General features: G+C 44.2%; 1 protein-coding gene across 4 annotated transcripts in view; it reads right to left on the reverse strand.

Annotated features, from left to right (window-relative positions):
• Positions 1 to 607: 607 nt before the first annotated feature.
• Positions 608 to 24,473, reverse strand: part of tub (TUB bipartite transcription factor) — a 121,594-nt gene continuing 97,728 nt past the window's right edge. For 3 of the 4 annotated variants that reach the window (XM_015953098.3, XM_054732045.2, XM_015953100.3), the window contains 8 exons: positions 19,602 to 19,757; positions 18,532 to 18,653; positions 17,708 to 17,899; positions 17,514 to 17,626; positions 11,382 to 11,496; positions 10,805 to 10,903; positions 10,502 to 10,673; positions 608 to 4,152 (listed from right to left, as the gene is read on the reverse strand). In XM_015953098.3, coding sequence (XP_015808584.1) covers positions 4,019 to 4,152; positions 10,502 to 10,673; positions 10,805 to 10,903; positions 11,382 to 11,496; positions 17,514 to 17,626; positions 17,708 to 17,899; positions 18,532 to 18,653; positions 19,602 to 19,757 — 1,103 coding nt within the window. In that variant the 3' untranslated portion in view covers positions 608 to 4,018. The remainder of the gene's footprint in view (positions 4,153 to 10,501; positions 10,674 to 10,804; positions 10,904 to 11,381; positions 11,497 to 17,513; positions 17,627 to 17,707; positions 17,900 to 18,531; positions 18,654 to 19,601; positions 19,758 to 24,473) is intronic. The other variant, XM_015953099.3, reaches the window with a different exon arrangement.

Below are 24,473 nucleotides of genomic sequence, written 5' to 3' on the forward strand. Positions count from 1 at the left end.
GAAGTTCTTACTGAGAGAGAGAGAGAGAGAGGGAGAGAGAGAGAGAGAGAGAGAGAGAGAGAGAGAGAGGAGAGAGAGAGAGAGAGAGAGAGAGAGAGAGAGAGAGAGAGAGAGAGAGAGAGAGAGAGAGAGAGAGAGAGAGAGAGAGAGAGAGAGAGAGAGAGAGAGAGAGAGAGAGAGAGAGAGAGAGAGAGAGAGAGAGAGAGAGAGAGAGAGAGAGAGAGAGAGAGAGAGAGAGAGAGAGAGAGAGAGAGAGAGAGAGAGAGAGAGAGAGAGAGAGAGAGAGAGAGAGAGAGAGAGAGAGAGAGAGAGAGAGAGAGAGAGAGAGAGAGAGAGAGAGAGAATTTGTTTTTTAAAACAAATTTTTCCATCACTGTGTGTAATTTTAATGTTGTGAATACGAACACTGATCAGTGATAATTCATTCTTTATTTAAACTGAAATATTTAACTAAAAATGTTTATTTCTTTGCATATCTCTTGTTTTGTTGCATTCACACAACAAACTATATTATACGTAAACAGATATTTCTTCCACTGCCACCTTGAACCAAGTTCTCCAGATAAGCTCCTTCAAATGTTCCATTAATGTTCCAGAACCACAAGCGTGCCGTTTGACGAACTGTAAGTTTATTGTTTTCCATTGATAAAGAACTGTGTCAATACCACCAGAGTAAATTGCACACCATTTACTGTACATTACGATGAGAGCACTGAAAACAGAGTGAAAGAACTTTTGGTTCTTTGGACACGTAAGAAAAGCAGACTTTACAGCAAGAGTATCAACAGTTTGAGAAATAGAAATTTAAAATAGTTACAACACAATTAAGTACAAGAATAGCGCATTTGTTAAAGATTTTCTCATAACCCACAGTAACAAGAGCGGTATCAGAGATTGTTCTTTGCTGCTGTTCAGCTTTCTTTTTTAAAACCATCATCAAATATAAAATCTACTGCAGAAAAGATACTGCCTCATCAGAACAAGGAAGAAGAGAGAAAAGAAATGAGTGCAAATGTGAACAAGATGGAGACTTACTGCTGTTTACTGACGTGTCGAACTTCACGACACCGAGCATAAACCTAAAAAATGTAAATAAAAAATAAGTATGGAGTGCATTTTCAAACTAACTGTGGACACTGAATGTGTTGAATCAGTGTACGGTTGTTGCAGACTGGAGGACAGACCAAAGCTCAAAGGCTTTGGAAAGTTGTTGTATCTGGTGTCTGATGTACAAACATTTACGTCATTAAACAGAATGGAGTTGTAGGGCATAAACATCATTTTAAGTGAAGTTCAGTGGAAATGTTATGACTAAGTAATAGCACTTGGAACAACCTTAGTGTGGGGAAATAGAAGGGTTTTGACAGAAAGACAAGCTAATGGCTAGGCTGAATCGGACCAGCTTAACAGTGGTTAATATTTCTATGTATTCAAATGAGCTGCTATGACATTTTGGAGATTGGGTGTTTTAAATGGCGATGATCCTTTTTGGTCTGTTAGCTCTGGTCAGACTAGCTGTTAGCTTGTCATTCTTATGCAATTTTGTCTATACTGAGGTCATTAAATAAGCTATCCACTTCAGGTAAGATATTTCTTATGTCAGCTTTCTACACTACTCTCCTAAAAAATTCCTTGTAAAAATTTAAACTCCTCAGTTAGGAAACATTATCTCAGTCAAGTTATCTTAATATCCACAAATGATGTTGGATTTTATATTGTGGGTTGGTTTAGTCACCTTTATGAAAAGTCCAAGGAATGAGCAACACACCTAAACATGTGGGTAGCTAGGTTCCCTCCAAAAAATTTTCCAATGCCTCCCGTTGGTGTCCACATTTGTTTTGAACTTCAAGTGCTGCCATAATTGTTCTAGCACATGTTTATGGATGATTGGCAAGGCGCTTGGACACGTGAGCCACAAATTTGTTCAGTTTGTTATGCTCCGAGTATCAGCGTTCCACCTGCTAGTGACGGTCGGAGGGAGCAGGCGGAGTGGGGATGAGTGACTATTGTTTTGTAAAGCACCTTGGGGGGTTCTAGGACTCTAGAAGATGCTATATAAAACAGGCCATTGACCATTCTGCAACCAGACCCAGGCATTAGCTTCTTGAAGCAATTACATTGAGCATTTTTGTCCCAGAGGACTTCAAAGCACTTTACGCTACAGTCAGTCATTCACCCATTCACACACATGTTCACACACTGGTGGTGATGAGCTACATTGTAGCCACAGCTGCCCTGGAGTACACTGACAGAGCTGTGGCTGACGGACACAGGCGCCACTGATGCCTCCATCTCCACCAGCGGGAATGGAGGATGGCCTTTCCTTCCTAAAAACACAACTGGCACAAACAGAGCCTGGGTTTGAACCAGCAACTCACCGGCTACAGAGAAAACTCCTAACCCCTGAGCCACCATCACCACAGCAATTTGGCCTCAGCCCTGTTAACTATTTCCAAACTAGTTCCACGAGACTGTTGAAGTCAAAGACGGATCACGACTTGAGCGTCTTAGGAAGACGACACCTCGTGAAGATCAGTTCCTCATCTTTGCCAAAGGCTTTCTTCCAGAGTTGTGTCAGTGTCCAAGACCCATTAAAAATAATTAAAATGCATTAAAAACACTTTTCCAGGGTTTTGATTATGATAGTATGTACGTTTTTAGTATTTTGTGACTGTACTTTTAAAAAATATAATATTGGTAACGTCCCAGCCTCAGCACAGACAGGAATGTGGGGACTCTATGCAATCTCACAAACCCAGATAGGGAACCACTGCTCCAGATATTTAAAATGAAGTATAACAGTACCACCAGTGGTAGAACCAGTATCATCACAAAGTATTTCCAGAAGGAGTACAGAAGGAAGGGCCTTCCAAAAGTCCATACCCAACTAAACACTTGTGGGACCAGCTTGTGACTAAAAATGTCAACCTTCAACAACAACTGGTTGAAGTATGTGACGTCATCCCACTGTAAACTATGACTAGTCTGGTGACCAGCATGAGGAGCCCATGCATTTAGCTGTGCTGCTTACTTCCTAGGCAACTTGCAAAGGTGACCAATCAGGCTTTCCAATACCGATCATTAGAGTGGGTGACTAGATAACCTTTTAAAAAAAACATTTTAGAATAGTATTGATTCAATCTTTTTCTATTGTTGTTTGTAGTCTTGGAGGTCTATCTAATGCTATCTTAGAAGTATTTGGAGAATTACCTCCAGGGGATGAGGAGAGAGGAAACAAATCACCTAGCTCAGCTTGATTTCTGGCTAAAGTTTGACACTAGAATTAGTCTTTAAAGGCACACTAAAGAATGTTAGAAGTATCTATTGTTCATCACAATTTCACAGTTTAGTGCACCTTCACCTTTTACATTCACGAGTGTGACATGATAATGTCTACAGCACTTTGCTGGCACCCGTTCTATGTCTGAGTCTCTGATTCAGGTGAAAGTAAGGGTTTTCCTTGCAGCAATGGCTGATTTCTGGAGAACCGTGGAGCAGACACTGATACGGATGGAGAAATCATCATGTAATAAATATGAAAACAAAGTTAAGCTTGAGGATGGGGATTTTTTTTTTACTTACCAACTATGTAAGACGTATCCATGCATGGTGAAGTGAGTGACATTGTGTTTCATGTTGGAGACTACAGAAAATCCAGTGAGCTGTGACTGTTTGTTAAATTTTACAGAGAAGGAAATGTTAACTTTATATATTTACGACATAAAGAAACAGTGTTGGTTTTTCTTAATGATGTTACAGTGCAAAATGACCATAAGTATCAAGACAAACTGTTTGATTTAGCAGGTATTTTACCGTTTGTGCTTGTTTTCATCCGCTGACCGAGACCACCCGCCTCCCCCAGGCACACGCACGTAACATAAAATTTGAGGCCCAGCAAGTATTTTTGACTATGCAGGACTTCCAAGGTACTGGGGTGATTTGGAGAGTTTCAAACCAGCCAGAGATGCATGAACAGCCCTTAAGGACAGACGGACCCGCTCTTTTCTGAACTTCAGGTCTATTCACAGGCTAACTTGCTGTCAAAGCTGGAGAGGGCGATGGCGAAGGCTTGCAGGGCACACATTGGGTAGTTATAGTCCATGGTGAAAACATCCTCTGCCACACGGCCAAACTGCATCACAATGTAGTCAGCTGCAGAAAAATTAAACACACATGCATTTATTCATAATACATCCAAAGTATTTAGGGTTAGATTTAGAAAAGCTGTCATAAAATTAATAAATTTCTTTACAATAACAATTGGGAAAAAAATATTTATTTTCTTGTTTAGTTTTTGTCAGGACTCAGGTATCTCCCGGCTGACCTTCGGACCACAACTCCCGACATGCCCCTCGTGGGGAGCTCCCAGCGTGCTCCTCGCGGGGATTCCCTCCACGTCACAGCCAAGCAAGGCTATATATGGAAGACGCCGTGACCGGCTTCTCATCTCAGTCATCGTTTCTTCCTCACAGAGATACGACCAGAGAAATAATAAAACTGTTAAACGTCTCACCTTGTTCGTCTCCTTCATCCAGTCTGATCAGCCTGACAGGATGACTGACAACCGAGTAGATTCGACGGAGATCGATCGTCTCCGCCACGAGAACGTGCAGCTGCGTTCCATGGTAGATCAGCTCAACACCAAGGTGAACTCCTTGTCCGACCACACCCTGCGTCTATCCACGGCTCTCACGGCTCTCCAACAACAAGCAAACGATCAGCAGCAACAGATCGCTGCACTCCAGCAGCCAACCCGCTCTGCTCCTAGGGAGGAGCCCCACTTCAGCCTGCCGGAGAGGTGGAACGGGGAGACGGGGAGCCCCGATGGTCTGCTCGCCACGCTGGACATGCAGTTCGAGTGCCAACCTGGACGCTACCCATCTGCGCGCTCCCGAGTGGCGCATCTCACCTCCCTGCTCTCCGGACGCGCCGCGGAGTGGGCTGCTGCGCTTTACAATTCCAAATCCCCTGCCTGCAACGACTATGCTGCGTTTGTGTCCGCTCTCCGGAAGACCTTTGTTCCCCCCAGCAGCGAAGTGGGAGCAGAGACACGCCTTCTCAAACTCCGCCAGCGAGAACGCTCGGTGTGCGTTTATGCGTCGGAGTTTCGCACCATCTCCGCCAAGCTGCAGTGGAATGACTCCGCTCTGCGGGCCGCCTTCCTGGAGGGGCTGGCACCCTACATCCGTGATGAGTTGGCGGGAAGGGAGCTGCCTCAGACCCTGGATGAGGTGGTTGATCTGGCGCTGCGCATCGACCAGCGGGTTCTGGTTCGACCCAAGTTATCCACGCGTCCACCCAGGACGCCGGTGCCTCGCCCTCGTTCACCCACGCCAGCTCCTGTACCCATGCTGGCGGAGGAGCCCATGCAGCTCGGCCACCTTCCCCCCGAGGAGAGACAACGACGGTGGCGCGAGGGCCTCTGTGCCTACTGTGGCTCTCCCGACCACCGACGCCTGGACTGCCCGCTACGATCGGGAAACGGGGGGCCCCACTGAGTATTGGGGTCGCTCAGTCTGGGTCTTCTTCTACCCCTGTCGCTACTAACCGTCTCCTTATTCCTGTCACCCTCCTCCATGGTGAGGCCTCACTCCACGTAAACGCATTGGTGGACTCGGGGGCCGCGGACAATTTCATGGACCTAGATCTGGCAAAACGCCTACGGATCCCCCTACAACCCCTGGAGAGAGTTATACCAGTGACCTCGGTGGACGGTAGGCCTCTCCAACCCTACCCAGTCCGAGACCGAACCCAGTCACTCCGTATGATCACCCAAGGCCACCAGGAGACCCTCCATTTCCTGGTCATTTCTGCTCCCTCTTCTCCTCTAATCCTGGGGTTCCCCTGGCTCCGTCTCCACGACCCTCATATTTCCTGGTCCCAGAACCGCCTGCTGGGCTGGGGGACCTCGTGCCAGACCCACCTCGTTCCTCCTCCATCCTCGGCGGGTCTTCCGGACGGGGGCCCCGGCTCCACACCGCCCCACTTGCCGCTGCCCTATCGGGACCTGGCCGCGGTGTTCGACAAGCGGCGTGCCACCTCCCTGCCACCTCACCGGCCATATGATATGGAGATCAAGCTGCTACCCGGAACCAGTCCTCCCCGCGGGCGCCTTTTCTCTCTCGCGCCTCCCGAGACCAAAGCGATGGAAGAATACATCGCCCAGGCCCTCCAGCAGGGGTTCATCCGACCCTCCTCCTCTCCGGGTGCCGCTGGCTTCTTCTTCGTGAAGAAAAAGGAAGGCGATCTTCGCCCCTGCATAGACTATCGGGGTCTGAACAAGATCACAGTCAAGGACCGCCATCCTCTGCCGCTCCTCACTACCGCTCTGGATGCCATCTCCCAGGCACGGATCTTTACGAAACTGGATCTCCGGAGCGCCTACAATCTGTTCCGTATAAAGGCCGGGGATGAGTGGAAGACCGCGTTCATAACACCCACCGGCCACTGGGAGTACCTGGTTATGCCCTTCGGACTATGCAATAGCCCTGCTGTCTTCCAACGTCTCATTAATGATGTCCTCCGCGACATGCTGGGACGGTGGGTGTTCGCCTATCTGGACGATATACTGATCTACTCCAAATCCGAGGCCGAACACATCCATCATGTTCGCGCCGTCCTAACCCGGCTCCTGGACCACAACCTGTACTGTAAACCCGAGAAATGCTCCTTCCATCAGCAGTCCATATCCTTCCTGGGCTACATGATCTCGGACGAAGGGATAACCATGGACCCTCAGAAAATCCAGGCGGTGAAGGACTGGCCCTTGCCAACCAGCCTGAAACAACTGCAGAGTTTTCTGGGTTTCTGCAACTTTTACCGCCGTTTTATAAAGAACTATAGCACCCTCGTAGCCCCTCTCACCTCTCTCACTCGACCAGGCTCCCCTGGCCAGCTGTTTCGTCTAACTCCCGACGCCATTCGGGCCTTCCGCCACCTGGTCACCCGCTTTACCTCGGCCCCGATCCTCCGCCATCCAGATCCTGCAGTTCCCTTTGTGGTCGAGGTCGACGCCTCTGACGTCGGCGCCGGCGCCATCCTGTCTCAAGGCGGGCCCGACGACAGGCTCCATCCCTGCGCCTACTTCTCCAGGAAGTTTTCCACCACCCAGCAGAAGTACGGTGTGGGCGACCGTGAGTTACTGGCCATAAAATGGGCATTGGAGGAATGGAGGCAGTGGCTTGTGGGCACCACTCGGCCTTTCACGATCTGGACTGACCATCAGAACCTGACCCACATTAAATCTGCCAAGCAGCTTAACCCTCGCCAGGCTCGCTGGGCCCTCTTCTTTGAACCCTACGACTTCCATCTCGCCTACCGCCCGGGAGCCAAGAACCAGAAGGCGGACGCCCTCTCCCGCCAATTCACCCACTCCACGCCCTCGTCCGAGCCAGCGCCAATCCTCCCGAAACACCGCTTCCTGGGCCAACTGAGGTGGCCGTTGGAGGAAGCTATCCAGAACGCCCTCCGGGACGACCCCGCGCCTCCAGAGACCCCCGCGGGTCGCCTCTATGTCCCCACGGCCTGTCGTAGCGAGGCGTTGTCCTGGGCCCACTCATCACGCCTGTCTGGCCACGCTGGTTTCTCCAGAACTCTTAAATTCCTCCAGCGAGCCCTCTGGTGGCCAGGCATGGCGAGGGATGTGAAAGAATACACCAGCGCCTGTGACGTCTGTGCCCGCTCCAAGAACCCCAACCAGGCCTCGGCTGGTGCCCTCCGACCTCTTCCGGTGCCCAGCCGCCCCTGGTCCCACGTGGGGCTGGACTTCGTCACGGGTCTCCCGCCGGTCAATAACCTCAACACTGTCATGACGGTTACGGACCACTTTTCCAAGTCTGTCCATTTCATCGCCCTTCCGGGTCTCCCCTCAGCCCAACGCACAGCGGAACTGTTCCTGGAGAACGTGGTGCGCCTCCACGGGTTCCCAGTCGACGTGGTCTCGGATCGGGGGCCCCAGTTCACGGCCCGGTTCTGGAAAGCTTTCTGTCGGCTGATGGGAGCATCGGTCAGTCTATCTTCAGGCTACCACCCGCAGACCAATGGCCAGACGGAGCGGGCTAACCAACAGCTGGGTCGGTACCTTCGTTGTATTGTCTCGGCTCAACCCTCGCAGTGGCCTAAATACCTCCTCTGGGCGGAGCTGTCCCACAATCTTCATACCTCATCTGCCACTCGGCTGTCCCCTTTCGAGGTCTGCTATGGCTTCCAGCCCCCGGTCTTTGCCCACCAAGAACCCGAGGTCGCCGTTCCGGCAGTGGAAGCCATGGTGAGACGCTGCAAGAGCGCCTGGATCAAAGCACGAGCCTCCATAACCAGAGCTAACACCAGCTATGCTCACCAGCATCTCCGTCGACACCGTCCTGGTCCCTCCTATGCTCCTGGGGACAAGGTCTGGGTGTCCACGGCTGACCTTCGGGTCCGTGCCGGGTCCAAGAAACTCGCCCCTCGGTTCCTCGGCCCATACCCCATCCAAAGGGTCATCAACCTGGTCACGTACCGGTTGCGGCTGCCGGCTACTCTCCGCATCCATCCCACCTTCCATACCTCCCGGCTCAAGCCCTACGTGGAGTCCTCCCTTCTCCCGCCTCCGGCTCCGGCGCCGCCTCCTGCCCGCTTCCTCGACGGTGAGCCTATCTACACCGTCCGGCGCATCCTGGACGCTCGCCGCAGGGGTCGGGGCTGGCAGTACCTGGTGGACTGGAAGGACTATGGCCCCGAGGAACGCTCCTGGGAGCCGGCTCGGTCCATCCTGGACCCTTCCCTGATCTCTGACTTCTGGGTCCGCCGGGGTCGCGCTGGGACTTCTGGAGCCGTCCCTGGACCGGGGGGTCCTGTCAGGACTCAGGTATCTCCCGGCTGACCTTCGGACCACAACTCCCGACATGCCCCTCGTGGGGAGCTCCCAGCGTGCTCCTCGCGGGGATTCCCTCCACGTCACAGCCAAGCAAGGCTATATATGGAAGACGCCGTGACCGGCTTCTCATCTCAGTCATCGTTTCTTCCTCACAGAGATACGACCAGAGAAATAATAAAACTGTTAAACGTCTCACCTTGTTCGTCTCCTTCATCCAGTCTGATCAGCCTGACAGTTTTTTTTTTCTTTTTTTAGATTTATTCTGACTCTATGACCTGTTGATTGACTTTTTTGTGGCTGAAGCAGTTAGTAGCATTCTGTTTAGGATAGCTCAAAAAACAACTTATGTACCGAGTTCACAGGAGCAACCTGTATCATGAAAAAAAAACGTTCAACATGATGCTTATACTTAGTTTAACGATTTAAACATTTTACAACCTGATGTACAACACAATAATCAGAAAATGATACGTGTTTTTTTCTCAAAATAATTTAGAATAATGGGTAACACTTAAAAATAAGGGTATCTTTATTAACATTACTTGGTGCATTATTAAGCATTAACAAACGTGTACTTTTCCTGGCGATTGGAGGCAGTAGATACCTAAATCGTTGCAAGCAAGCTGTATTTTTGTGTTGGAGTAAGACCTTACCAACAGATGTCCATTAGGGTCAAAAAGCCCTGGGGAGTGCAAACTTTAGCAAAATAACAAGCACATCAGACTCATTTTCATCACTGGCAACAAGTGAAGAGGTAAATGTGTAAAACAACATTTAAGAATGGCAAAAGTTTTGTAACCGTTTGTTACAAACCAGTAATGCCTTTTGTCCTCATGGGCTCCTGCAGAACGAAACATAGCATCTAATATGGCGTCGCCCAGACGCCTAGACCGCTCCCATGTATTTTAGACCTGATTTTTATGGTTGTACGTTACAAAGCTGCCAATATTTTTTAACAACTGGGCATCATTTCTTTCATTTTCAACAAAATGTTGATGGATTTTTCCAGAAATTTTTGGTAAGAACTACACATTGTCTCTTTAATGCATTATTAAGCATTAAAAAGCACAGGATCATTTTATTAACATACCCAATATTGTTAACTATTAACTGTCCTTAAGATTAGGATTAAAGGCCCGGGTGTCTGCTTCATAATATGGTTAAGCAGTTGTTAATATTTTTCTTAAGTGGTTATTTATGCACTACTAAGGCATTAATAAAGGGACCCTTATTGTAAAGTGTTACAAACAATGCAATTGACCCTTGCTACCACTTATACTCAAATCCTCCACATAAAGGTAGAACACACGGATAGGATGACACCGTAAATATTTAGAAAAGTAGAAATACTGTTGCTGAGGTAGAAGTCTAAGAAATAGTGAAAAACCTCATTTTTCTTTTGCTTCAAGCTAAATTAAAGACATGATTTGTGCAAACTTCCCTTTAGACGCGAACACGTTTTCCTTTAGTCGTTCCGCATTGCGCTGATCAGAAAGATTGTGGTTATTATTGCGGAGAGGTGTCCAGTGATTTATTAACCACTGCTTTTTCTGACTAATATTTAAGAACATGTGTCACACTTGTATCTGTTCTTTCAAGTTTTCTAAATCAAACCTAACAAAAGTACTTTGGGCACATGAAACTTACGGTCGTTGTCGTGAATAATTTGAAAATTCTTAACAGACGCCTGCGTAACTCTGCCATGGAAGTTTAACACGTAAGACTGCGTGTCATCGTTCCACACGGGCGTCTTGTTGTGAAGTTCAATCACACTTTCTGTGTTCTTGTTCTGCCACCTGGCCAGCAGTGACTCATGCTCCTGTAATGAAAAGCAATCGAGCAGCTTTAGGCGTGGATGTCCTCGTTATCGGATCAATCAAACGGCAGAAAAGGCAGAGAGGCGAATCAGTCAACATTGATGAAGCCACAGAGGAATGACGTAAAACTTACGTTCCGGGGCCGAATGGACACTCTTTCGTGGTCCATGTTCATCCCGGGAATGATGACACTCATTTTGCGAGGACCCTTGAATCCTAAGACGTTGGTTTCCTAAATCCATAGAATGGCAAAGTGATAAAATGCTTGTTTATCCAAGTGTGTTCACTCCAAATCTGTCTAACATACCTTTCAAATAGAATCCATTTAAACACCAATGATATAAGCAAGAAAATGTACAAAGATGATTATTACGTTCACTGAAACAAAGAATTAAACACTGTGAAATATTTATAACTCAAAAATAATACACGATTCTCAACAGAAATATGATTTCAGCCTAAATAAGCAGTAGTTGTGATTTCTGGATGGATATTTTTCCACTGGAGTAACGCAGTCAATTGGAATCTGGGTTTAGAGCAAAAATCTCTACATGCAACAATTTTGATGCTTATTCCTATAATCGTAATATCTTGATTTGATCATATATCTAAAAAAATGCACATAAATACATTTTTACAGCTATTTAGAACTATTTTGGCACGATTTTCATCTTTTTATCATTAAAGATTTTAAATACAGTCACACTCACATAGCAAATGGCGGCTAGCTCTTGACGCAGGTTGCTAGCTTCAAGGCTGGAGGTGCTCTTTACGGGATTTAGACCATTATCGTACACGGTGAACTTGGTTCCCATCAGGTTTGACCTGCCAAAAAACATACAAAACAAAAAAAAAAATGTTATTAATTAAGAAAAGCATTTTACTTAAAAGACGATTTCATGGTTTACAAGTTTTAGATGCTTCCTGTTCATTACAACTTGGTTAACATGATATGATTAAGTCCTAAACTTGTTGTTATCTTCTTTTTATGTTTCTTTTCAATCTCCATTGGTTGTATCTTGCTTAATAATCAGCGTAGCAATTCAAGGTAAAAACGTTACGCTGTGTGCAAAGCAAGAAAAAAACCAAAGGAGCTGTCCTAAACTTGTATGATTCAGATTATTATAACATTATAATAATCTAAATCATACAAGTTTAGGACATGCTCCAGCTTTCATCCAGTATGGTGTAGAAGCAGAAAACTTATTAAATGTCACTCTAAATGAATTGGTCAAATGACTAATTCATTTAGAGTGACATTTAATAAGTTTTCTGCTTTGCTTTGCTTTTCATTTAGCAGCTAATTGTCATTGGCATTATCCTCATCTTATTCATTTCATGAGGATTTTTGTGTTGCTTTGCTGGAGAATAAATCATAACACAACATAAAACACTACCTGAAAATTTTTGTAGTTTTTCAAATAAGCTTTAAATGTTAAAATTCTTTAATAGTTTTTAGAAATATTTGTTCTGCTGCAATTCATCTGGTATGTGAGAGTGTAAAATGTCATTTTGGCATAAATAAACAATATAATGTCATAGATTTTAGACCATATGGCCCATTCCTACTCAAATAAAATATAAACCAGCTTTTATCAAGACCCTCCTGTCATGCATGTTTTCCATGTCTCTACTTCAGCCCACCTGATTTATATATTTGCATTGCTTTCTCAGGGTGACATCAATTGCTGCAGACACCTGTTAATCACTCATTCATCTAGATCAGTGTGTGGCATCAGGGAAACACCTAAAACCTGTAGGATGGGGGAAGCTGAGGATCAGGGTTAAGAAACATTACATGAAGAAAAAACCAGAGCAGGGCTGCGGCTGCTACTGAGAGAGGGCCTGAAGCCTTAACGACATGCAGAATGGATACGGTCCAGTTTCACATGGATCAGAATTCGTTGAGTCCAATTGGAGCATTTACACCAGCTGTGGTGTGGATGCAGAACTCCAGAAAGTTTCCACAAGGAGTCTGGATCCTGCATGAGGATTGAGCCAGACAGGAAGTGAAACGTGGTTCCGCATTAAGGATGTTTAATGAAATTATTTTCATTTAACAATCAGTTGCGCTGACGTCGTTAGGTCCGTTTTAGGGGGGCTTCAGCCCCCCTAAAATAATCACAAGCCCCCCTATCATTTTGGTTTATTTTATTTTTTCAGTTAACTTTTTTTTATTTGTTCACATCATGCTCAACACAATCACGACACGTGTAGTTGGTACATGAGTTTTTTTTTTGTCTGAAACAGAAATAATAATTAATGAATATAGAACTACACCGTCGCACACAGGAAGTATCAAGAAAGGACTTTCTCCCCTTAAGCACGGCAGCTTTGTTGACAAGTCAGGGGCAGGGGTTATACAGCAAAACCTTTATATCGATGAGCAAACCCTGCTCAGCGCTCTTGTAAGTCACTCATCACATTAGGGTAAGACAGCAACAGCAGCACACCGTTAATATTTCAAGGTTATAGTTCAGACGAGAGAGGAAAATGCTACCGCACCGACATGCTAATGCTAACTCCGCTAGCATGTTTACATGCCGCAAACCATAATGAAAAGCCGCGCCATAGTTAAATGGTCGGAAAACTCCCCTGAAGTGACGTGATTAACGAGCCAGCCAGTTCATTGAGTGACAGTGCCACCAACTTGAGCGTACAGTAATGAGTCTGCACAAACAGAACCTGCTCTGCGCTTGTGTGCAGGAGCTGCAGCCCTCTGTGGGCTCAACTCTATCTCTGCGATGCAAATCTCTCCCTGCTCTCCTCAACAAGTAGCCTCTCCAACAGTCAATCACAGACAGCTCTGTTTTATCCAATCAAAGCATGTCCAGGAAATACTGCTTTACAGAAAAACACCCATTTAACAGCTAATTGAACTGCTTTCTGCTGCTGGTTAGCTACCAGTCACCATCCACTGCCTGCAAGATACTTTGTTGTAATTCATGTGTCATGATTAGAGTGACCATATTTGACTTCCAGAAAAGACACATTGCCCATTCCTAAAACTGTTAAATTGCACTATTTTCAGTTAAAGAGGACTTTTAATTTCAACATATAAAGTGTTTCTTCTCTGTTTGGTTAGACATAAATGATCCCTTGATGTGTAAAAGGAAGTGAACAGTGGAAATGTCCCAGGAAAAGAGAAGGGTTAATCAACCTAATTAAATATAATTATATAAAGTCCTCTTTATCTGAAAAAAGTGCAATTTTCCTGACAGTATTTCCTGGACATGCTTTGATTGCATAATGGAGAGCTGTCTGATTGGCTGACAAAGAGGCTACATTGCTTTGTAAATTGCAAATTGAGCAACAACAGGGAGATTTGTGCAGGCAGAGACGGAGTTGAGCATGCAGAGAGAGGGCCGCATATGACTGCAGAGCAGGTGTTACTCTTGCAGATTGATCACTGCACGCTCCAGTTGGTGGCACAAAAATCACTCCACACTAAAAACCTGAATCAGAATATGGCCGAATGTGTATATTATTGACCATTTTTCTATATTATATATTTTTTCTATAATATATATATTATATTATAGGTACATATATGTATCTATAATATAGTAAACAGCCAGTTTTATAATGTCACATGTATTCAAAAGCTACATCAAAACATATATTAAAACCTATATGTTTATATGAATTCTTTCCATGTGGGTTGTCAATTGCTTAATATTTCCTATGTTTACCTATGGTAAAGAAAGGAGATATTGTACTCATCTAACTTTAACATAAATGTTGGCAGCTTAATGTGACATTATGGAAAATGCCATCATCATGAGCAACCAAACATAGGCTATATTAGGCTAACAGTTGTCCATATTCTGTACCATCTATCACCAATGGCTGTTTCAGTTATTGTGAGTGAAAACTAAATGGCTTAGTAGCATTTGTCTTGGCATTAGAAATTGAAAATGTTTTTCAATGTGTTGGCTAGATGGATATACGAAGATTTTTTTAAGAGAGTGAGTGAGGAACAGGAGAGAGACCAGGTGGTTGATGCTGAGGAGATCTGCATGGTCAAGGTCAGTGATCTACAGCGAAAACAGGGGTGAGCGCATCGTTATGAGCATTTAACTGAGCACAAAGTTCCCAAGCAAAATTGAACAGTTTTCTATTTAGGAGTGAACAGGTAAGAGAACTTGAGAAAAAAAAACTATAATATCATGTGACCTGCAACCTTATGTCAAGTTGTATCTGTATAGTTGACTTTCTGTATTATAAGTTCTACTACTTGCTGGATATTTTCATATATACTGTTATTTTGTATTTTGTAATTGTTAATTATATACTCCTTTATTCCATATCATAGCAGTGTTATTCATATATTAAAACTGTCAACTGCACACTCATTTGGCAGAATAAAAGTTTGACAATTATTAATTTGTTCTTTATTGTCACATTTAAGTAACATTTATAATTAAACAAGTTGTAATTAAACAAATTAAATAAATGACTACAACATTTCCCCCTGTTAAGTGCAGTAGACTGAAATGAATAGCTTTATTTGGAAATATAACATATCAAATTTTTTATGGACTTACATAAAATCTTTCTTCAACATAGACCCCACTAATTAACTGATTAAGTGTTATTTTTTATAAAAAGAAGAGAGAAAATGCACAAAAGTAGGAAAGGAAAGGAAAGTGATAAAATAATAGGTTTTGTTAGATTTTCTTCAGATAATGAATTAATTGACAAAGTTTTTGCAGGGTGTGACAAAAAACGTTCGAGGTCAAGCTCCTGGGGCTAAGCCCCCCCTATATCTCAATCCTAGTGACGTCCATGATCCGTTGTACGTTCTACTTTGGGGGAATCATCAACACGTTTGACTAAGGGGGTACTCGTGGTACGAGAAAATGGCTCAGGGGGTCCATGAGTCAAAAAAGGTTGAGAACCACTGGTTTGGACACGCCTCTTCCTGTTAAGTACGTGTGCGGTTTGCATTCATTGGTGAATATTATGAATGTTTTTGAAGCAACTTTTTTTGCTGGAAGTGCTCATGGACCTGGTACCTGGTCCGTTGGGTTAAATTGTGTGAGGCAAAAGAATGGTAATTCTGCACCCCCTAGTGTTGAAATGTTACATGACATTTTTCCTTATTTTAATCAGTCTTTCAAATTTTATAAGATTCCTTCTTGAATTTACAGAGATGCTGTTTTGTGAATATGCTGAGCTCAGATCGGGAAATCTTTTGTAGTTTAGAGCATTTCAATATATACCATTAATATGCTCTTACCTTGTAATTTTAACTTGTTGGTTTTAATTGTGTCTGTTGGCTTTATGTTTTGTTTTTTTAATGTACAGCATCTTGGTGGCATGCCTTTAAGGTGCTTTATAAATAAAGGCTGAGTTGAGTTGAGTTAAAAAGAACACATTTTGGAATGATTTTATTAGAATAATTACCGTCATGCTAAATAAACAGAAAAGGAGATCAACAACAAGCATCTTCAGCTGCAAATCCAAAAACAGTCCTAAGGGGTCACTCTCCAGCAAGCATTAGCTTCCACAAACCGAATTCAAATGACTGAATCACCTCCTCAATGATTTCTTCAGAGGCCTTTTGATCAAACACTCGTTTAATCCAGATGAGCTGAAGCAGAAAAAAAAACATCTAAAACATGCAGCATAGCTGCCCTTGAGGGTCAAACACTGGAAAATACTTTTTTTTTCACAGCAAGACATTAAAGGTCAAACACAAAAATTAATTTTTGCATTTTTTTTGTTGATTTATATGTAAAAAATATGATGGTTAATCTAGTATGTTTCTCAATTTTACACAGATGGACATATCAGTGCAAACAAAAGGCAGTGTTCAGGGTTAACTTCTACTTTAAATTTTTTTTAACTTTTCACTATATATATATATATATATATATATATATATATATATATATATATATATATATAAGTTGTACGACTCTTTTAGAAGCAATGCCTGATATAGGTCAATCTCCTGGAGGCCTCTTCAGAAGCACTAGCTGAAGGATAAGTGTTCAAATATAGATCTTTATCATTCATGCAGGGTTGTACCTGCAGAGGTCTGAGCAGCACGCTGACGGGCACTCAGGCCAGCTTTGAAGATTAAAAAGCTCCGCAGAGCCACGTTTGATTTACAGTTTCCATGGAGCTGCTGGCGCTGCATTCAGGTTCTCCCTGAGGATTAGCTTACTACTCCCTTCTTTCCTTAATAATCTTCTGCATTCAACATTCAAATATATTTATCGAGCAGATCACAGAACACATAAAACACTGAGGGATGAGTTTATTAATGGATATGAAACATGAAAAATAGACGACTGATTCAGAGACTAAATGACTTCAATTAAAAGGTGACTAGCTTATAAAATATCCTCACAAGCATGGCTTGTCCATAGGACTGGGGCACCCCCCTACCTGACTTGAAATGAGAAAATAAAATCTAAAAGTAAATAAAACTACAACATATTTAGTATGAATGTGTCAGATTTGCATAATGTGTGTGCTTACATACAGTTACCCACTTTCTCCAATTGTCTCACAGGGAATTTCCTCCACCAGACTCACTAGTTTCACCCCTGGGGCGCTGGAAACAGCACCTCTGAACTGCAGCTAAACAGCCAATCATATTTGGTTGCTAGGGAGAACTGGAGAATTTTGGGCCAATCAGTATCCATGAATTTAATGTCTCTGGGATTAGATTCATTCGTGAATTTCACTTCACTAATTTTAATGCCTTTCTTGAGCTGAGAAGAGAAATATTTCACGCATGCCCCTGCCAAGTCAACTCTAATGTATGAAATAATCAATTACTAGTTCTAAATGTCTCATGAAGTCAACTGATGCTTTTAACAACTTACCTCAGTTTACCGATGAAACTCTCTCCATCACGAGACAGATCAGTGGGGTCGATGGAGATGAGGTAATTGGATGTTTTACTTTTTTTCCTCTTCCTGCCAGCCAACAGGAAAACCTGATTCAAACCAAACCAGGTACAAGGTTAATAAAGTCTAAACACAAACCCATCATTAAACAACTCTTGGAGATCTCGCACCTTCTTGCCATCTTCCCTCTCCAGGTGAAGGTAGTAGGTGGGGTACATTCCTCTGTCCATGCCCTTCTTGTCCCTGGTGATCCTGCATTTCACTCTGACCCCCTGCGGTGCCGGTCGCAGGGAAAACTCCTCCAAATCCTCAACATCGACCGCGGGTTCGCTCACAGGTGGAGTTGGTGCTGAGGCAACGTCCTGCAAGAGAGAGAGGAGTGAAATGGTGTCCTGGGGACTGAGGCGGTGCCAATAAAACTGGGTGAAACAGCGTAATGAGACTGAAGACAGAGCTGTCCACTGGGACTGGAAATGAGCACAGTGTCTAAAATAAGGACTTGTTGAGGGGTAAAAGACTAAAGGGAATGATTAGAGGAACAAAGAGGATCACTTGTGACATTGCGAAATTCAAAAAAGTGTTTGTTGTTTTTTCAGAAAATTTTGCTCATTTTCTGTTCTTGTCAGAATTAAACAAACCGTTACGGCTTTGTTAGTTAACATAAGTGTTAAATAATACATCCAGAGGAACATCATTTCAATTACATTACACAAAATGATTCATTATTCAGCTTTCAATTATTTGGTGGTATGAAAAAGCTGAGAAAAATGATTTAAGTCAAGTTCATCTTACTATTACCAGTGGTGCTCCCAAGGGGTGACTAGGGAGGCCATGGCCACCCCTGGAAAATTGTTGGCACCACAACCCTGACCCCTTATTAAATCACATTCACTTTCTTCATAAAGCAAGTATATATATAAAATAACTGAGGCTTAGTAAGGTGTTGGTCCTTGTTGCCGGGTAGATTAACAAGCGGTGAAAATCTCCTTTCTACCTTGCATGACTTCTTGCTGGTGGCAGAGCCGGGTCTTGTGTTGTTGTTGAGCTGTGACGAACTGGAGCTGACTTCGTCTTCGTCATCCTCTTCTTCATCAAAATTCATACTGCTGGATATACCTTTAGAGAAAACAAACAAGAACAAAATAAATGAAATGTCTTCAATTGAAATGTGGCCACCAACAAAACCCATTTGTCTAAATGTTAAATTATATATATATATATATATATATATATATATATATATATATATATATATATATATATATATATATTTTATTCAAAAAGTTCTTAAAATGACAATCATTTAGGTAGCTACTGCCCCCTATCGCCAGGGAAACTACACACTGTCACTTTAAGGTTGGTAGTCCAACATTTTTAGTTTCATAATATTATTATCACATCAAAAATAGGATTCTGGCGGAGCCTTTTTTGCACCTTTTTCATAATGAGGGGAAGTGTGTGACAGACAGATGAGAAAAAACTGAACTGGAGAGGTGAAGAAAAATATTAATTAGCATCAGACAGATTTAAAAGTCACCGTTAACGCCGTTTTTCACAGTTCAAAACCAACTCGTGTCACACGTTTGGGGAGAAACTCAGAGCTCCTAATTGCACAATTCAAAGCCGTTCTATACACCTAAATGGAGCCGCACATCTTTTCCCCCTTTTGTCATGAATAAAACTAAATTACGCAACTATTATCTAATGAGGAATATTCTGAGGCACACAACACATCTCTTGTTTAGGAGAAAGCAGGAACGTTATTTAAGTGAATCCAATTAGTAGGCCCAATAACAGACATTAATTGAGATTTTGAATGCAAACATCATGAAACATTTAAGACTCTGCATATGTTGCAAAATCAAAGTAAAACACTGTACAGTTTATTTATACTGTCCATCTTCAGAAAAGAATGAAATGGAATAGAAATGTGCTACTTTTTATTTATTTTAAAAAATCTGAACATTGGTAGGTTTTAAAAAGGCACATCTTTTTGAAGACTTGAGCGAGTGATGAAAACCTGTGACTGAGGGTCTGAATAAGGACTAGTGTTAAACGCGGTACCTTTCTTTAGCATGGTGATGCGCAGATCCTGTTTGCTCTGCGACTGGGTGCAGCTCATGACTGGTTCTGTCTCCCTCTCCTCTGTGGTGGGATGACCCACGGTCAGGATCTGGATCTGACCATCGTCCTGCTGAGTAGCCGGGCCGTCTACTGCTGCTGATCCACCAGCCCGCAAGAACAAAGTCAGTCAGAGGTCTGTTCAACAACACATATCCTGTCTATGCAGAACGAGACGTCTGTCTCCTAAAACATCTTTGGTATGTTCTTGCCGTGTTTAGTTTCTAACTGCATTTTTGGTTATGTTTTAAAACACAGAAAATGTTTCTTTTTACTTTGCTGGCAGTTTCATTTACCGGCTGTAAACTTCCTCAGAGCTGACACTGATGGTGGCGTCACTTCCTTCTCTGTTTATCTGCGGGCAGCAGAGGACGTTGTCTCCCTCTGCTGTCCGCTCTCCCTTCACCGATGACACAGTCCCATGCGCGATCGACGATTTTTTGTTTATTTTTCTTTGTTTATCCCCCATGTCGGGTATCCACAGGTCTTTAAAGCGTGTTGTATGTGGTTGTCCTCTTGTTTACGGTCTCTTTCTTCTGTTATTATGTTTACTCTGTGATATAATGTTCTGATTACTGACATTTTGTGTATGGTGGGGTGTTCTGATGTCCATAATAAATATTGGTCTGTGTGTGTTGGTTTCTTAAATGTGTTTATGTTTAGGGTCCCATCGGTCTGCCTGCTTATTTTCATGTCCATAAATGCTATACTGCCTTCTGTTTCTGACTCATATGTGAACTTTATGTTGCCTGTGTCGTCAATGTTATTCAAGTGTTGTGTTAGTGTTTCTGTTTGTCCTTTTGGTATGATTTCCAGTATGTCATCTACGTAGCGTTTCCATAATTTTCTTTTGCAGCTTGGGGGGTGGGGGGGTGGGGGGGTCAGTGGCTATGGCTTTTTTGTTCTAGGTCTTCCATGAAAAACTCGCACAGGGTGGCTGATAACGGGTTACCCATGGAGAAGCCTTCCAGTTGTTTGTATATTGTGTCATCGTATGTGAAGTAAGTGAAGTTAGCTACCAGTCAAATCAGTTGTGCTATGTCATCTGCTGTGAGGTTTGTTCTTTTGTGTAAAGTTTTGTCCTGTCTGATCCTGTTAACTACCATGTTTATGGTTTTTTGGGTTGGTGTTTTTGTGAACAGGGACGTGACGCCATGTGAGATGAGTTTGTCGTTATCTTCTATTGTAATCTTTTTTAGTTCTTTTGCCAGTTCTGCGCTGTTTTTGCAGTGTTGATCTGTGTTACCTGATTACGGACTGATGATTTTGCTTATTTCATTTGCCATGTTGTATGTTGGTGTACCTATGCTGTCTACTATTGGTCTAAGTGGGGTGTTTTGTGTATTTTTGGAGTTCTGTAGATTCTTGGTTTTATGTTTGCTGTAGGAATCCAGTGTTTGTACATTTTTTTCTGTTATTTAGCCTTTTTCTTTCAGTGACATAGAGCCACAGAGATTAGGAGACGTGGATGCGGGACCATGAACAGAGACGATGGAGTTTACACATTGGATCGTGCATGGGACTGCATCATCGGTGAGGAGAGAGCGGGCAGCAGAGGGAGACAACGTCCTCTGCTGCCCGCGGATAAACAGAGTGGGAAGTGACGCCACCATCAGCGTCAGCTCTGAGGAAGTTTACAGCCGGTAAATGAAACTGCCAGCAAGGTAAAAAGAAACCTTTTCTGTGTTTTAAAAAAGAACCAAAAATGCAGTTGTCTCCTACAACATCGACGGAAAGACTTTTCCTTGATGGCGGCGGTGTGGTTCAGCAAGATGGAGCAACGGTGATTTAGGGAGTGCACTGATGAAGTTTGGTCACCGCAGCCAAGTCATGAACACCCACTGCAGCTTTTTTCATGATACTGTACAAAAGTCCTTTTATTTCACTGACTCAGCTCAGACTGAGAGACCATCTAAAGGCTCAGGAACCCTTTGCAGGTGTTTTGGATTCATTAGCTGATTCAAGTGCGACACTTTGAGTCTAGACTATTGGACATTTTCATAATATTCAAATAGTCTGAGATTTTGAAATTTGGCGCTTTTATCATAGGTTTTCATAAGCTGTAAGCCATGATCATCACACTTATAAAGGCTTGAAATATCTGGTGTTCCATCTTATGAGTCTGTCTCATATATTGGTTTCACCTTTTAAGTAGAATTACTGACATAAATAAACGTTTGCACCATATTCTAATATTTTGAGTGCCACCTGTATAATCTTCTAACCCGGTTGATTTTTAAGGCACTTGACGGCTCTCCCTTGCCCTGCCTCCAACATGCCTCCATCTAAAAAGGCTAGGTTATCCAGAGTTATGTCTGTAGTTATGCTGCTATAGGCTTAGACTGCTGGAGGACTTTCTGACCACTTTCCACACTCTACTATTTTCTTCTACAATTTGCTCTTTAACTGTATTTTTTCCTGCAATTTCAGTTGTTAACTTTACTTTTTTCTCAAAGTGTTTTTCTCCCCAGAAGAAGCTACAATGATGTTCTGCTGAGCTGTGGTGGCCTCATGGAGGGCCATCGGCTTGAACACTGTTGCTAACAACTTAAACATTCTCCCTCTCCTGATAATAACACTTTACTTTCTTTGACATTGAATGTGCTACTACTAGTTTACCTGTTTAATTATAGATTCACTAGGATAAATACAATAAAGTTTATCTCTCACCAAATAGAATATCTACATAGAAATCACAATGTGACCATAGAAACACCACTTATATATGTTGTGTGTGTGTGTGTGTGTGTGTGTGTGTGTGTGTGTGTGTGTGTGTGTGTGTGTGTCTGCTCTGTCTTCTCAATCCCCAGTGAGTCGTGGCGGATGGTAGGGGTTGTATGAACTAGTCGACTAGTCGACTTCACTGCTCTGTAGTGACTTTTTATGCCTGTAATTGACTAGTCGCTGTCACGTGATAATGACCAACAAGATGCAGTCCTCGGAAAAGACGGCAGGTGATGAGCCCCTGCGCGTTGGGAGGTGGAGGCGACGCGCTGTGCCAGAGCGTAGGTACTGACACCCGCTGTAAAACGGACATTTAACCAAATTGTGACCTTTACCCTATTACAATTTAACCTTCCCCTCACCCCCATCCTAACCTTAACCAGCGTGCGCATGCAAAGCTCTGATCGTTGACGCGCTCCAGACATCTGCGTCCTGAGCACGGCCACAGTAACATTATCAAATTAGGTGTTGCCACCTCAAAAACAAATATAACACGCGATCGTTCATGTCGGTTCGTTTCCTTTTTTGTTTTCTGTCTTTTAATTGTGCCTGATGCGTTTCGCTGCTGTGGAGCAGGGCACATCACCTGTTTTGTCCCCCGGTGACGCACTTCACTGGTGCAGCCGGCAAACAGCGCTCACTCCGCTGTTTCTGCGGTCGGTAGATCTTTTAGAACTGCAGTTCAAAGGTAACTCATGAGGTTAATATATATGAACCCAGGTAGCAGTTTTTCTTTAGGATTGAGAGGAGATGCAAGAAGATAATAAACAGACAGGACAGAAAAATAGTCAAATAAAAACAAGTTTGTTTTTGTACCTGGTGGTTGCAACAAACAGACACCATTGAAGGTAATCAGAAGTGGGGAACAGAAAATGAAATAATTATTTTAATTTTTAGAGCAGCAGGAACTCTGAGAGGCTGCAGGCGCATCAGTGAGTTTGTGGCCACTGCGCAGGGGGAGGGGGGAGATGGCTGAAGCAGAAACTACCGCTGTTAAAAGAGATGTGTTTAACTTTGAAAATGTGGGCGTAATTTTAATTGTCAAAAACTCCAGCGAATCAACGACCCCCCCCCCACACACACACACACCCACCCACCCGCGCGCTTCTGTCAGGTTCGTTGGCAGATCAGAATCGTGACTGAGAGTTCGGTTGCCCAGACGCGGAGAGACGGAGATAACCGGCGTGGTTATCTCCTGAAGGTGTAGTTTGGAAAGTTTTGAGGGCTGGTAAGCCTGGAGACTCGATACAAAGTCTGGTGAGAACGATGACTGAGCAATGAATGAAACGCCGGCACTTCCTTAAGTAGTGTCGGCGTGATGACGTCAGTCGCCACGTTGGTGGCAGGAATGAATGGAATGCAGTCAGCTGGAGGAGTTCGTGACAGGACCCCCCCCCTCTAGGGACGGCACCCGAAGTCCCAGGACGGCGGGCCCAGAAGTCAGTTAGCAGGGTAGGGTCGACAAACGAGCTCGTGGGCTCCCAAGAGCGTTCCTCAGGCCCGTACCCCTCCCAGTCCACGAGATACTGCCAACCTCGTCCCCGGCGGCGAGCGTCCAGAATCCTGCGGACCGTGTAGGTACGATCCGCCTCAACACCGCGGGGCGGAGGCACCCGGACCGGCGGAGGGTGGAGAGGGGAGGAGATCACCGGCTTAAGCTGGGAGACGTGAAAGACCGGGTGGATCCGGAGAGTAGCCGGGAGGCGCAGACGGCAGGTGACTGGATTAATGACCTTGAGGACAGGGAACGGACCCAGGAAGCGAGGAGTGAGCTTCCGGGAGCCCGCCGGCATCCTCAGGTTAGCGGAGGAGAGCCACACCTGGTCGCCAGACCGGAAGACGGGGCCAGGCCGGTGGCGGCGGCGATGCTGAGGGGCATACTCCGTGTTGGCCCGGGCGATGGCCGCACGGGCCCGGATCCAGGCGAGCCGACAGCGGCGGACCAGCGTCTGGGCAGCAGGGACCTCCACCTCGGGCACCTGATGGTCAAACAGAGGAGGCTGGTACCCATAACAGGTCTCGAAGGGAGACAGACTCGTGGCAGAGGAGGTCTGGAGGTTGTGTGACAGCTCCGCCCACAGGAGAAAGCGG

This window comes from Nothobranchius furzeri, chromosome 9, assembly GCF_043380555.1.
Source record: "Nothobranchius furzeri strain GRZ-AD chromosome 9, NfurGRZ-RIMD1, whole genome shotgun sequence".
NCBI lineage: Eukaryota > Metazoa > Chordata > Actinopteri > Cyprinodontiformes > Nothobranchiidae > Nothobranchius > Nothobranchius furzeri.